General features: G+C 33.0%; 1 protein-coding gene across 7 annotated transcripts in view; it reads left to right on the forward strand.

The window, feature by feature from the left end:
- Cda5 (Chitin deacetylase-like 5) overlaps nt 1-15433 on the forward strand; it is a 107114-nt gene that overhangs the window by 79620 nt on the left and 12061 nt on the right. For all 7 annotated transcript variants that reach the window (XM_053762921.1, XM_053762912.1, XM_053762938.1 and 4 more), the window contains exons 2-4: nt 14064-14271; nt 14594-14810; nt 15050-15333. In XM_053762921.1, coding sequence (XP_053618896.1) covers nt 14064-14271; nt 14594-14810; nt 15050-15333 — 709 coding nt within the window. The remainder of the gene's footprint in view (nt 1-14063; nt 14272-14593; nt 14811-15049; nt 15334-15433) is intronic.

Genomic DNA, 15433 nt, shown 5'->3' on the forward strand with positions numbered 1-15433 from the left:
CGCGCGATAGTGTCAACTTAATTTCTAGTTGTTCTTAGGATACCGTACATTGATAATAAATTAACTTGGAGAAAATAAAGACAATTGAACAACAATAGGATAGTAGTATAATCGGGGCGGGTGGGAACTGAGAACTGAGAACTATTAATAATTCCATACTTCTTTAATTTGACCCAAATTAAATAAGTATGGAATTATTAATAGTTGGGCGGGACACGTCTGCGCATGCGGCCGGAACGTTGGACAAAATTAGCCACTTTTTGGGTGCCGGAGGGCCAGGACTAGATGGCGGGATGACCTCAACAAATTTATGAAAGAACTACTAGACTTAAACTTGGATCGAGACGTTTGGAAGAATAGAGTAGAGTCTTTTGCCCAGCAGTAGGACAAAAGTTGAAAAAAAGAACTAACTAAAAATGTGATTTTATCAGCTAGCTTGACAGGATATTTATATAAAACTAACTGTTCCCTGGGGCTTCGCCCCGTAGGAATTTCGGGATAAAAAGTACCCTACGTGTTATTCCAAGTTATATTCTACCCGTGTACCAAAATTTTATAACGATCCGTCCAGTAAATATTGCGTGAAAAAGTAACAAACATACATACATCCTTACAAACTTTCCTATATGTAATCAGTAGGATTTAGCTTAGTTGAGAAGGGGCGCAAAAACAATATTATTTTACCCTGGTAAAATAACATTTTACCCATAGACCTATGGCTACCTAGCAACACCACTAATGACATTATATAATTACATGTTAATAATATGTATAAAACATTTTACATTTTAAAGATGTATGTTTAACATGTATGTCTAATTAAGTCCGTAAACCTAACAAATTCACGAAATAGGTATTAGGTTCCAATGGAGGTATTTTGTTGTACGGAACCACCAATAAAAAGCCAAGCCTTTACATAATAATCTGAAAGTGATACATTTCTCGGATTTAATCAAGACAGGTCACGTTTGTAGTCAAGTTAGTTGATGAATGGTGATCATAATTATAACATTTAGATACGGAACTAACTTAAAGTTTTTTTTACTAGAGTCATCTTAAGTATATATTTTAATCGTATCGTAATTTAATTTCCTTGAGTATTGTTTATTTCTATAAACAATAATTATTAAAATATATATAATTATTAATTATAAAATTTATAATAACTTTTTAATTATGCAAAAAATTACGATGGCTATCACCTGAGTTAATATGAAGTATTATTATAAGTTAATGAAGTTACTAACATACCCCATACTATTAATATAAAGAGGTAAGGTATGTGAGTTCTGTGTGTATGTGAGATCTTTGAGGCAATTTAATAGAAAAGTTAAAGCATACTTTAGCTAAAGTAAATTTTGTTTCGTTCTCTCATTGTCATGGAGAGCGAAAGGGACAAAACGTTTATAACATTTATATAAAAGATAAAACGTATTTACGCTTTATATTTTTTATAAATGAATAGATGTTGCCCGGGGCTTTGCTCCCGTGGGAATTTTGAGATAAAATATAGTCTATAGTAATCTTGGATAATGTACCTTTCTAATAGTGAAAGAATTTTTGAAATCGATTCGGTAGTTTCGGAGATTACCCGCCTCAAACATACAAACTCACAAACGCTTACCGCTTTATAATAATATAGATAAAGTTTTCCAAACTAGATTAACATTTCAGCATAAATTGTATAGAAACTGACAGACTAACGGATACGTTTATTGTTTCAGGTATATAAAGGCGCATAACAGAATCAAAAGGAGTGGTTTATTATGAAGGTATTTGCATGTGCAATGCCGGGATATGGTGCAAGCGGTGCAACATTTACATTTAAGAAAATGTAGTTTATATTTAAAACGGTTTGGTTCGGAATTTATCATTGGTCATAATTTGTGCCTAAATCCTTATAGAAGTATGTAAAATGTTGTCGATACAAAAAAAAAAAAAAACAATACTTGTCAATTTCCCAAGCTTGGTACACATTTCTTCAATATAGATCAAGGATTTGTAAGTACTTCGTTGTATGGAGTACCTACTAATTCCATGATATAAGTTTTAAGGTGGAGCTCAATCCGATTTGTTCACTATAATGAATAATAAAATGCATAGGAAAACTGACAGTGAAAAGATAAATATTAAATTTGGTGAAAGTTTAAGGGTTATCATTTCAGTTTTTCAGTTGTTGCTAAAGTCAAAATGTATCAATCAAATCACGTTTTTGTACAATAAACAATAAAATATTGCTTTCTATTTATTTTGCATGAACAAAACCATTATATCAAACAATGGTCCGGATTTAGTATTAGTAGCAAGACCCCGCTCTCTTTATCAAAGCATTAGGTACTAAGTTACAGACTTATAGCGGGATTGAAAAAAAAAATTGATTTAAATTTAAAATCACTATGGTTCAATTTACGGTTCGATTACTATATAAGTACCTACATATATCATTTATGAATAGAATATTTTACATGACAGATTCATTCATAAATGATGTCACATAAATATCGCGAAAAAAATCAGCAGTTCTATACAAAATTAAATATCTAAATTGTGGAAAATGTATGGATAAAGTGATTTTTTTTTCGCGATTTCAAGGTTGCTTCCATACGAAAAGTTGTTCAGTACCATCGACTGAGCATGTAGGTAGATAAAATTCAACATTTTTATTGTAAATCCTTCATTTTGAAACTTCACACTTCGTCGAACTCTTTTGTGAGATATAATTTTATGGATAACACTGATAAAAAATACTTGTATGAGTCTTTACGTTACAAAAGGTAAAGGCATTTGTGTCAACATATTAATTAATGACTATGCTTTATCCTATGAATATGTATTTGAAATACTCAAACCAAACAAAGTACTTTCTGCCTACGGTTTAAGTAGGCTAAAGCAGTACTTATCACTTATTACTTGCGCCACACAAATCTATCGGTGGGTCTAACAATCGTTCGGTTGCGATAGTCACGACTGCTCGGTTCTTGTGTCGCCTGGATTCGATCTGCGGGCCTCGCCCACTTGTCCAGAATACTTGCGAAATACATTGTTAATGCAAGGTGTCTGTTCAGTGTATTTAGACGGGTATTTATCCTGGTAAGGTAGTTTTTTGTTTGAGTATGACCGCGCATTGGATAGGCTTGAAACAATTATTAGATGCTTAGTTGCATTTTTGACAGTTTCTACTGCCGCTTCTCGCATAATGCGCCTTTTTCATCTTAGCGTGTCGACTCAGGGAATCTTATTAGCGATGTCCAATAAAATGCCAAAGAATGGTTCCATTATCTGTGGCGTCATACAGATCCTTCTGCGTATAAGTGGTGGAACACGTAGAAAACGCTTTTTTAAGTCAATACTTATTACTATTAATGTTTAATAACTTAAGTACTCATTTATATCATCATAACAATACCTATATCGTAATATCGAGCATTATACGGTATAATACGTATACACTGTTACGTAGGTATCTGAATTATGGTCATCATAATTGCACGCTGTTCTAGGCGAAAAAAAAATATAATTATATATATTTAAATTCATATGTTATTTTTATATACCTATGTATATATAATTTCTAGATTAATAAAATTTTGATAGAGCACTTCATACTCTGTACAACTGTGCATGCTTTATAGTGGATTAGTTCTTATATTTAGAATTTTAATTATGTTTTTTTTGTCTGTATTCTGTTTGTGTGCCTTATGAACCATTCGGTTTTTCTACTCGCCCAGAAAAGTCAAGAAAAGGCTTTATAAATAAACTCGTATTTTTAATGTTGATAGTTTCGTCATAACAGCAAAACAAAATATAAGTATGTAAATAAGCCCCTGGTTCTATAACTAAGTGGCTTCCAGTATTTACCAATGAAGCTATATCCTTGAATTATCACGCCTTAATCGATATTTCCTGTGATCGCACCATACTTGATGAACACACATAAGCATTGAAGGAACGGATTGCTAATCCCAAGCCCCGCGGTAGAATTGCACCATGTCACAATTTCCCACAGTTGCCAAACGATCAATCAATTAAATATTGTTTTGTAAATTCGTCCTCCTAATTTTTAATATATATATAAGACCTATATTTGTTACGACCTATATTTGTTTTTAATATATATATAAGACCTATATTTGACCTGTAAGACCTTTATTTGACGTCCTTGGAGAAAAGGCTGTGGTGAAGTTTGTTGCGCCGCTTCTTCTTCACCTGCGCTTTGGAAGCCGGCAGTAGACTTAGTTTAAGTAATTTTTGACGTCAATAAGTGATGTATATCATCCTAAATTGAATAAAGAATTTTGAATTTGAATTTGTTTAAGTGCATTGACCATTTCACACTTTTATTATCAGGAACAACTTAAAATAACCTCCATTTAATTGTTGAGGATTAGTGGCCCGACCCAGCTTCACTCGGGTGAAAATCTAAATAAATTATATACCCAAATCTTCCTCAGGAATCTATGAAAACCTCACATCAAAATCTGTTGCGTAATTTTAAAGATCGAAACATACAGACAGCGGGAAGCGACTTTGTTTTATACTATTTAGTGAAGTTATTTTATAGGCGGTATAATCTTCGAAAACATAAAAATTAAATCGTTTCTTTCCATATAATGTGGTACATTTATATATTTACATTAATACAATCATGTTAATTTAAAATAAATATAACAAAGGACGGTGAATCCAAGTGCAATGAGTGTGATGGATGTGCCAGCTAAGTATTAACTTAGCTGGCATATACATAAACATTCATAGATTTAATTAAAATACTGTATTTACGAAATTTAAGTGCTAATGAATATTCTTATGTTTATTTATATTTATTTTATCCTAGTAAATTATTAATTGTCGTAAAAATATGATTACCATCACATTATGTCCATTAGGTATAATGTCATTTATTTGATAACATGTTAAAATAGCATTAGATTTCTCACGCTCTGCCCAGTAAATCGAGAACTTTAATTAACTTTATAATTGACAATGATTGATAATAATCTATAGGTAATATTACCCAGATTACCTTGTGTCGCTTATAGGTCCTTTTTATAGATACACTAGTGTTCAAGAACAAAAACGTATCTTAAAATACAACGATTTTGAGAGCAGCCCCGCAGAATCAACTATTAAGACAAACAAAAACATTTTTTAAATTGATAATAAAACAATAAAAAAAATGAAAATGTACAAAAAAGTACTTAGTTAGAATTTTTTTTTAAATGTCATAAAACCAAAAATATAAAACCAAGTGGGTTTAAATGTCTTACAAAAAAAAATTGACGATTTTGAGTAGATTACCTGTTTATCACGCAGGTAATTTAATTACAAAGTGCATGACATTAACTGCTTCAATGGAACGATGCTTCGATGGAAACAGCTTCAAACACATGCCATGTTAATAAAGCCACTGCTAAGGTACACTCTGTCTTATCCTTGCAAGTAAGGTTTCATTCTTAGCTGTGATGCCCAAAGGCCGCGTAAAAAAATATCTTTTAATTTGGCTTACCTGACGTCAACCCTCATGGGAATGCTGTTTTGCCTATTAGCCGGCAAAATGTTCTAATGGCAAAATGGTTACTGCACTACTGAATTTTGTCATGAAATCATTATGGCGAAAATCGTACTTAGCGGGCTAAGCGCCCGCGTGAGGTACAATCATTAGTATGATAAATGATGACCTCAAATAGGTCAGATTTCGGATAATGACCTAGCCAACGACCTTTGGACACAAAATAGAAAGAACAGAAAGATAACTAATACAGTTTTTTGGAAATTAGGAATCACGAAATTGAGATTTGTGGAAAGTTCCTACATACATATTGCGCCAATTTCAATAACAACATTATGGCGTCAAAATAGTAGGTAACCCTTTTTTAAGGATGGATAGTTCTAGGATGGCAATACTTTTGACATTTATTATCACTATGTCAGAATGTTTGCATATAATTTTATCAAAATATACACTTTGAAAATCAATATTATCTGCTTATTACCGATCAATAATGTACTTTCGGAATTAGTTGAGCGTCGGAGCCCAGGGTCCCACTTTTTCGTCTCCACTTCGCACGGTCGTCGACATCCCTAGTTGCCAGGCCATTGGCACGTATGCGTGACGATCATCCTTGACGACATCCTTTTTGCCTTTGCCCCTTCTGCCAGGGTGAGGCAGGAACCTTCTCCCAGGGTGAGGCAGGAACGGAATAGCCAGATATTTGTTCCTTACAAACATGAAAACTATGAATAACGTTTCACGTACCTCTTCATCTTTTGTACCGTCTATACTGTATGCAAGATGAGTCCAATTCTTGGGTCATGGTCAAAATAATTTGTTGTTTTTGCTATCAAATTTTACGGATATTTTTATTCACAGCAATAAAACAATTAGTGTTATGTTGGTAGCTTTATAATACGTTGTTAATGTTGTTTCGTTATATGTTTAGTTAACACTTACCTAATAGTAATTGTATAGAAGAAAAATCACATCGAATGTCATAATTGTATTGTTGTGTTGTTAATGTTAAAATGTTAGTGTTATTGTGAAAATAATCTTGTCTTTGTATTTTACAAGTATTCTACAATCTATCTCGTCTTTGCATATACCGATTGCGTTCTGGGCTATGACGGCGCGAAACCCGAGATTAGTCTAAAAAATTACCTTAAAATTTCGAAGATTCGGCTGCAATTTTACAACCAGCCGCCTGCCTGACGTCAATCCTCCTTAGACATGTTATTGTTGCCTGTAAGCTGCCAAGACTATGTATCCCGTAGTTGCCTGAGTGATCCTATTCTTACATCAAGTATGTTAATCCAAAAACATATTCATATTTTTTTAACGTATTGCTTACTATACTAGACGTCATTAATTAAGTAATTAACACCAAATAACGCTGTTTTACCAGTCACATAAGGAAGTACTAATAAATAAATCGGATAAGATGACATTTACCGGCTTTAGCTTTTTAAAACGTTTCTTTAGATAAATGTCGACAGAATGGCTAAGATAATAAACTATTTTACTAATAAATTACGTAATAAAGGTGTAATTACACTAAGAATTGTACGGTTGATATTATTATGTGATTTATAAATGTCAAGGTGAACAGCCCACAAGTGTTCTATTTATTTTGTTATCTTTAAAGGCGTTAGGTCCATTTGATCATTGATTTTTTTGAGAAATCGATATCCGGTCTTGTGACGGCTTACGATATTTACGATTAAATCGCTGTATAAATGTCGCTCATTATTAAATTTAAATATGATTAAAAATAATGGCTAACTGTGTTGCTAAGAACGTAACTATGCTAAAGCTATAGGGCAGATTTTACGAGGTATTGGAGCCAATGCGATTCTAATTGAGAGAAAGTTAAACTAGGAATACATATGAGATGTTAAACATTAAAAAAATGATACCCTTTTTTGGTTTATTACAATCTACATATTCAACGAGGGTACGATAAGTTATTAAGATGTTAAACGAAATAGAAAATAACTAAGTATTTATTAATGAAAAATACAAGTCGGTTACGTGTGATTATCGAGGGAGAAGTGGGCTATATTTCAGTCTTGTATAACCCTTTTCAAGACGAGTGCGACCGGTTAGTTTCTGTCATTAATAATGTCTATTAATAATAATAATAAATGAAATTTCTTCAAATCACGTTAGTTTTAAATCAAAGAAACAAAAAGAGAACATTTCTTGGTGATTTATTTTAGACTGATTTTACTACCAAAAATATTCGATATTTTATATATAATAATTATATTATATATAATACATTAACATTATGTATAATAATATATACCTTTATCGTATCATAGTAATATCTTATTCTCGTACATGCCAATGCCTCTTTTTTTTCAATTTTCTTTCGCGGGTCTACTGGAAAGAAAATCTGTAGAAATCTATTTGCGAGTTATATTTATACTGTTCTGATGTGTACAACTTTAATGATTAATAAATAAATAAATAATCCGCGTGAGAAGAACTGTAATGACTCCGAACACAATTGATTCTTTCTTAACGAGAGCTAAACACGGCAATTGTAAGTAATCCGGAGTAACTCATGCAGATTATACCCCGAGGCAGTGTTACTTCACAACCTTAATGTTACGTGTTGCAACTTTACGTACAGTGAACCGCATATCAGGTTTGTCTCTAAAGATCTTTATGCGGCAGTAAAATTAATTACTGGGTTGGTTGATGTGCGGTTAAATTGTATAAAATTTGTTGTCTCTTTTGGGTTTTTTTGTAAGAATTCTTATTGGGCGGAACAAGCTTAAATTTCTCAAATGACACTGGCGTCTACTCAAGAAGACAAGATGGTTGCGTTCAGCATTGTCATGTCACCCATTGAGGAGATTCTTCATTCGGACGGTGTATCATAAAAATAAGTTTCAAAAGATTTAAAAAGAAATAACGACCGAATTGCTTGCTCTAAGGAGTTAACAAAAGACAAAATATGTAAATTACAGCAGTCTCTAAAGAGCTATAAAAAGCTTCAACGCCTACCTACATTACGACAAATAAAATGTTAATATACTCAAAAACACAATTGTGCCAGTGTGTTTGTTTATTTTTGCAAAAACTTCGACGAAATATTTTATTAGTAAGTACTTCGTTTATTAAAATTGTGACGGTCTACAATGCAATGTTCGGACGATATAATGAAAGTCGCAGGTCCTATGGAAATAATTTTATATGCATATATTTAGACTGAACTTTTGACTCGGAGCTCCAAATTGGGACATTTCTCAGATTTGAATGTGTACATTTCGGTAGTAAGTCCAGCTCCTAGCCAAATGAGCCACCGACACAAACATAATCAGAGTGCGTGTCAAAGAATATGAGGCGTGCACCCACACGACTGTTATTTGTTATTAATGAATTTGTTGTGAGTGAGAGGTCCAAGGCCGATTTTAGTGTATCATTATCTGTGCTATACGAGGCAACCACGAATGGGCAGTTTGGCGAAGTGATATAGGTTGTAGATATAAATTACTAAAGGCCAGCGCTCATAAAGGGCACGCTTGCACGATTCCGACTTATTGTTTGCATGCTGCAATATTTTTTACCTATTATCTTCAGTAACAACACGGCATAATTGTTAACTTAATTATTGTAGACCGTGAAAGGTCATTATAATGCTAAAGATACGTCGTTATTGAGAATGATTAATAAAATAAAGTACAAAATGAATGGTTTGTTGATTGATATTGAAAATAATGTATAGAATGATTTAATAAAATTACATGTTTTTACATATAAAGTACTCAATTCGTTATTTAGGAATTCTTATTTAAATCTATCAAAAACTGGACTTAAGTTTAACAAAATGATTAGTATAGTCACCATTATAATAATTCCTAGACTCGAATAAGCACAATATCTCACAAAGCACATGTCTCATATTTTATTGCTCTCTTGCTACATTAGCATTACGATTGAAGATATCATAAATCATGACATGTCTTTCGAGCTCGCCTACTCGCAGTCCTGGGGTTCATTCCTCTGCCCTGTCCAATTTACCTCCCACGTTATATGTCCTTAGTTGTCCACATTCCTGATAACTATCTCCCCTGCTGCGAAAATCTTTAATGCTTTTAATGTTCCTCATTACAGTTTTCACATTGATATTGGTTTTGTTTGAAATATCATCGTTCTTTGTTTTGTTTTGGGAGTTAGCCAATTTTTATGTGATGAACTCTGTCTTAATTGCAGTTATTATATTAAACTGATCATATAAAGTCGATTTCTAAAACTAGGCATTTGATTAGAATAGAGCAATATGTTATAAACTAAAATAACAAGTATGAACTTAAAATAAGATTTACGAACTTAGTAGTTTATCTTATCGACATTGTTTTGCATAGACTTAAAAAACAATTTAAAGCCTTGCTTGGAATTTTAGACTTGTTATTTGCAGTTCCATGTTTAATTAAGGATTCGATAAAGATTTTTATTTTGTCTACACGAGATCCTGAGAATTAGTAATTCTAGTGGGAGTAAATGCACTCAACATCGATGTAGAATGCAAATAGGTATTGAATACGCCAACAAATACCAAGTATCGTGTCACCCACTCAAATACTTTCAATGTTGTTTTTTGCCTAACATATATTGATAATATATAATCTGAGATCAGTGATCGAAAAACTGCAACTCCATGTTAAGCTAATAACGACATGAGTCACGAATTGGGACTAGTTATAAGAAATGCCAATCAACCCATAGATAGGTAAGTTCATCTTGATCTCTCCATTTCTATCATTAACGAGCTGAATAAAAACTTCAATGTAAGTTATAATTTTACTCCTGGTATAGACAAGGCACTTGATCAGACATGTTCCAGATTTAGAGTTGACAACATTTTAATAACCATAATGTTAACTCAAAAGGAGTCTTTAACGTTTGCGCCTCTATTTTTGTTGAGTCTAATATCTCTATTTACAGAATTTATTTCAATTACTTGCATGCATTTACACCTATGATGAGCAAACGTGTGTTAGGACTTCTTAAATGTATAATGAATTGATCTTTGATACTTGATATGATGAAACGTTTAAAACTAGAAAAATGTTTAAAAAAATCAGTAGCATGTACTGGTTACGTACTATTGTCCATTCTGTGAAGTTATTGATCAACAATACGAAATAATTTCAAGTAGTTCTCAGTAATACCCAACTTGTCCGATTAGCAATTCAATTTTGGCAATGTTAACCATTGTTCATGTACTAAAACTATGTTATGAATAAGTCGTGAACACATTTCAACATTCACGTTGCGTTATGAATAAATAGCCAGAGTATTTCCCACACATAGTTATGATGGGTCTTAAATCCATAATTATGGAATCACAAAACTATTATCTTGATATTTCCTGTTTATCTGTCAAGTACATGATTTTATTCTTTCGATTCTTTTGTACTATATGACGATAATAGTCGTTATATACATTTATACCACTTTACGAGGTTTTATAAAGAGATTGACTTAAACGAAAACCAGGAAAGTGTTGACGAGAGGAATATACGCAGAAGAGAAGCATACTAAATCCTTAACCTACAGTATAAATCAGAGAACAAAAGGAATAATGTTTGCTTACAACTTGCAACACCATTTGCGATCAGGGAACGGGTCAGTCTTTTAATTAGTACGGAGTGCAGTCAGCTGTGATAAGTAGGTCGATTTCGTTTGATAATTCTACGTTTTGCAGCCTGCGGCGGACACGCTGACGTCACAAGTTAGTGGCTTGAGGATATCTGACAGAATTTCAAGTAGGAGTATGAAGAAATGTGGGTTATTTTGACTCTTTGATCTTATATACAAACAAATGTCAATATTCTGTGTCACTATAGTTGTCGTGTCTGTCATAACAGACATGACTGCCACTATTATATTGTGATCCACACCATAAAAAACTTTATACAAATTTGTATGATTTTAGATTTGTAGCATTATTTAAATTTCAAGCATTTTATTACTTAAATAAATCGTTAGTGTGACTATTGGGAAATGTTACTGAAATAGCAATATATAACGATTACATAGCTGTTGTCGATAACTAGACAGAAATAATAAATCTCCGTAGAATCACAAATTACGATCGTCTAGTATATAATTTAGTACAAATATGTTCTAGGCCTTAGGCGTTGCAGCGCGTGCGCAGCTATGTTCCAAATCTTGGCGGCCATATGTCGACATATTCCATTTTCAAATAAGAATAAATCTTATATCAAATAACACAGAGTTAAAGTTTGATTGATACGTTTGCAGTTGTATTGACAATTGCTTCAATTGCTTTTAGCACGGATTATCTATTTGTGGGAAATTTAGCGGCTTTTGTTTAGTTAATACCATTGCTATTGTTCAATGGTTTGATGTAAATGCCTTTGTTACGACGGTTACCACAAGGCCGGGTTACAACATTTTAATCATTGATATGAAGTGGGTAATGTCGGATACTGTGCATTAATTACCATTTGTTATTTTGTGGAGTACTATCCAATCTGGTTAATCAGAGATCCCATTAAATTTGTGTTTAACATTTTAAAAATTGTAGCCTTTATTTTAAATTCCGGCTTTGGAATAGAATTTTGTAAAAAGTACAGTTAAACAACGGATGCTTTATAAATTTCAGGATAGGTTAAATGCAATCTCAATGTTGGTGCAATTATTGAAATAGATATTTGCATTTCATCAATATATGTATTGGGATATCGATTAGAAAGCTTTTTTAAGTCGAAAAAGATCCGAATAAGAGCCGAACATTGTCAGAATATTTTAAATATTTGCAGTAAGAGCATGAAAATTTAATTTTTTTTTCATCGCACTTAACGAAATGAAAAGTGTATGTTAATGATGTAATAAAATTGAGATTAATCATGAGAAAACTGAAGACGTGTTCAAAAGACGAGCCACGGCCCGGATCCCACACGGTCGTGCGCGCAATACAGACGTGACAAAATTGTTAGCAAAACTTTGATGATTATCTCTTTCGGACGTTTCTTCTCACTGCGCGTTGCATGCTAATGTTTGTGACAAAGAGATTTAGTTTTGGACAGCCCGTGAGTTCTTATATCTTCAAGATTTAAATTTATTATTTTTTCAGTGTATTCACTCTTGGACGTCATTTATTTATTATGTTATTTTTCTTTTCATTATTTACTAGATCTTTCACTCTTATTTGTAAAGTTTCTTTCACATCATGTCTTTACTTTTCCTTTAACCTTTTTCCATTTGCCGTAGTTTGCATTATACGTGTAGTCCTTGTTTAGACCAATCTTGACTTCTCAAAATATTAATTATTAATGTTTGTGCATTACATCGAAAACATAATATATGCACTTAAAATCAGTTCAGCACTGAGCAATTTTGTTTTTTATTCCAACCAATGTGTATAGTTAGTTATCCAAAGTAACAGCCACAAAGTTTTCAAACCTAAGATAAGTGCAGATTAAGTTAGATTTATTAGGGTAATCGACTATTTGCTGTCAGCACGGTTCAAGTGTTGTAATTTGGCTGTCTACATACCAGAGTGTTCTATTTATTGGCGTCGTTTCTTGCATATTATTTCTATTATCTATTTGCACGATTGTTTAAAATTGTACAAGAAACGCGGCTAGTTTTCTTTAAGAAATGTGGTAATTTTTATTAGAATCTATATTTGATACCACATTCGAACTTGAGGCTTGATGTAGAACAAAGGATAAGTACCTACCTAATTGAACTAATGCACTGCGCAATGTGATTACCATACCGATATTAATGAGATAAACAGTAGAGATTATTATCATGTATAGAGTTATTGAGACTCCAAAGTTTTTGAACTAGCCTGTGAATCAGACAATGGCAAAACACTTCATTATTGTAACGAGTATTGCTATAATAATCAAGCAGCAGATCGTTTATTGAATACAATTGTAGTTTTTCCTATTCGTCTTCTTATTCTCGCAAGCGGAACTGCCGGCTGGTCATGTTACGTGTATATTCGTTTAGAATTGGTCACAAATGCATTGCCATGTAACCGATTTGTTGAGAGAAATCATTCTTGTCATTATGTTATAAAATCGAAAAAATATATACAGGGTTACTGGTATCTAACGCGTAACCTTCCAAAGGCGCTTAAGGTATATAGAGATCATCTTTTGTTCTACGACTTTTGTCTAAACGTAATAAGTAAATAAAAAAATCCTTTTTTTTTTGTTTGAATGTCGTTTCGAACATTGAGTTAACGTTTATAACGTTAACTCAATGTTCGATTACGCTACATAACGCTACTGTACTGTCTCATGTTGCTTGGATATTACATAGAGTTAAGATGTGTAGAATCGCAAATTAGATTGTATTTTTTTATATGAAAAAAAAAAACTACGAATCACGTAAAGTCGTAGAATAAAAGTTGCTTTTTTTTGATGTACCCAAGTAGTCTTTAGGAGGTTGTGCGTTTGATACCAGTAACCCTGTATACCTTGTAAAGAGAACAATAAACGTTTATTTGAAATACATTTTTAGCATATAATTAGAAAAAAAAGATTACATATAGAAAAGTTTTTATTTATTCCAGTATGCCTCGGCGCCAAGTCAGACCGTTCGAGGCAGCGTTCCAGTCCCATTCGCAGTGTCCCGGTCGCAGCCGACATCAAACGGGACGTGGACTTTGACTGTCCCGAAGAGTTCGGCTACTACCCTCACCCCACCGACTGTACACTGTACTACGTATGCGTGTTTGGCGGCGCCTTGCTTGAGTCTTGCACTGGTGGCCTTATGTACAGGTAAGAATACTTATCTAAGAAAGATAAACTAATTGAGCAAAAATATATATCGTTTAAACTGTTATGTAATAGCAAGAATATAAACAAAATATTTTACAGGAAAAGCGATGATGTATAGTTAATATGTCGATGTCATTAAAATATTATATTCAATTCACAAAAATGGTGCATATTAAGAACTAAAAAGTTAGTGGCAATTTTTTTGATATTAAAAAGATAAAGTAACTATTTGTTTTAACAAGTTTCCATATTTTATGTTAAATTAATTCGTAAGTATGATTAATATCGATTCTATAAAAAATATTTTTGTTTAAATTTCCAGCCACGAGCTCCAAACATGTGATTGGCCGCGTAACGTAGGCTGTGATGGCACAAGCGCGATAGGATCCGATGATCTAGAGCGCATCAGCGAAAGAGAACCTCCACCCCCGCCGCCCCCGCGTCGCACACCACCCCCTCCACCGCCACCTAGAGCACAACCCAACCCTGTAGTTACGTCGAGAGGACAACCTAAATTCAGTCGCGATGAATACGAAAAAGTAAATAATTTCAATTTTTTTAATATTTAATTATTTATTTTTTAAAAATAATTAGCCGTGCAAAGAAAGCTTTCTTCTGCGCTGCACTGAACTGTGAATTTAGTTTCCTTCCGCAGTATTCCTGTTCGACATTTGGTCTTTCAAGAACAGAGTCTTTCTAAACAAACAAATAAAAACGCTAGGAAAATTTAAAGATAATTTTAGGAATAGATGATAATATATATTTTTATAAATTCCAGCAACAACAATTATATGCTGAAGTGGACGATTTACCTCCAGTCGAAGAAATTGAAAGCGACAGGCAGCAACGTGTGAACAGAGGACAGCCGCCTACGATCGGACAGGTTCAGAAGGATAGAGATGGCTATATTTCCCAAACTGCTAGCTCAGGAAGAAATCTTAATTCCAATATTATCCCAGCTTCTATACCTCAGAACAATGGTAAAATTGGTTCTTTCTCCTTCGGAACCCAAGTTGATGATAGAAGAGCTGCAGTAGTTACCCAAGCCCCTCAAGCATATAGGTAAGTATTATTACAAACTAACATTATGCATACGGATTATCTTAAAATAAATGCTTGACGTCATGAGTATCATTCCACAATACATTTAATAGGTATTTCA

Source organism: Plodia interpunctella, chromosome 2 (assembly GCF_027563975.2).
Source record: "Plodia interpunctella isolate USDA-ARS_2022_Savannah chromosome 2, ilPloInte3.2, whole genome shotgun sequence".
Taxonomy (NCBI): domain Eukaryota; kingdom Metazoa; phylum Arthropoda; class Insecta; order Lepidoptera; family Pyralidae; genus Plodia; species Plodia interpunctella.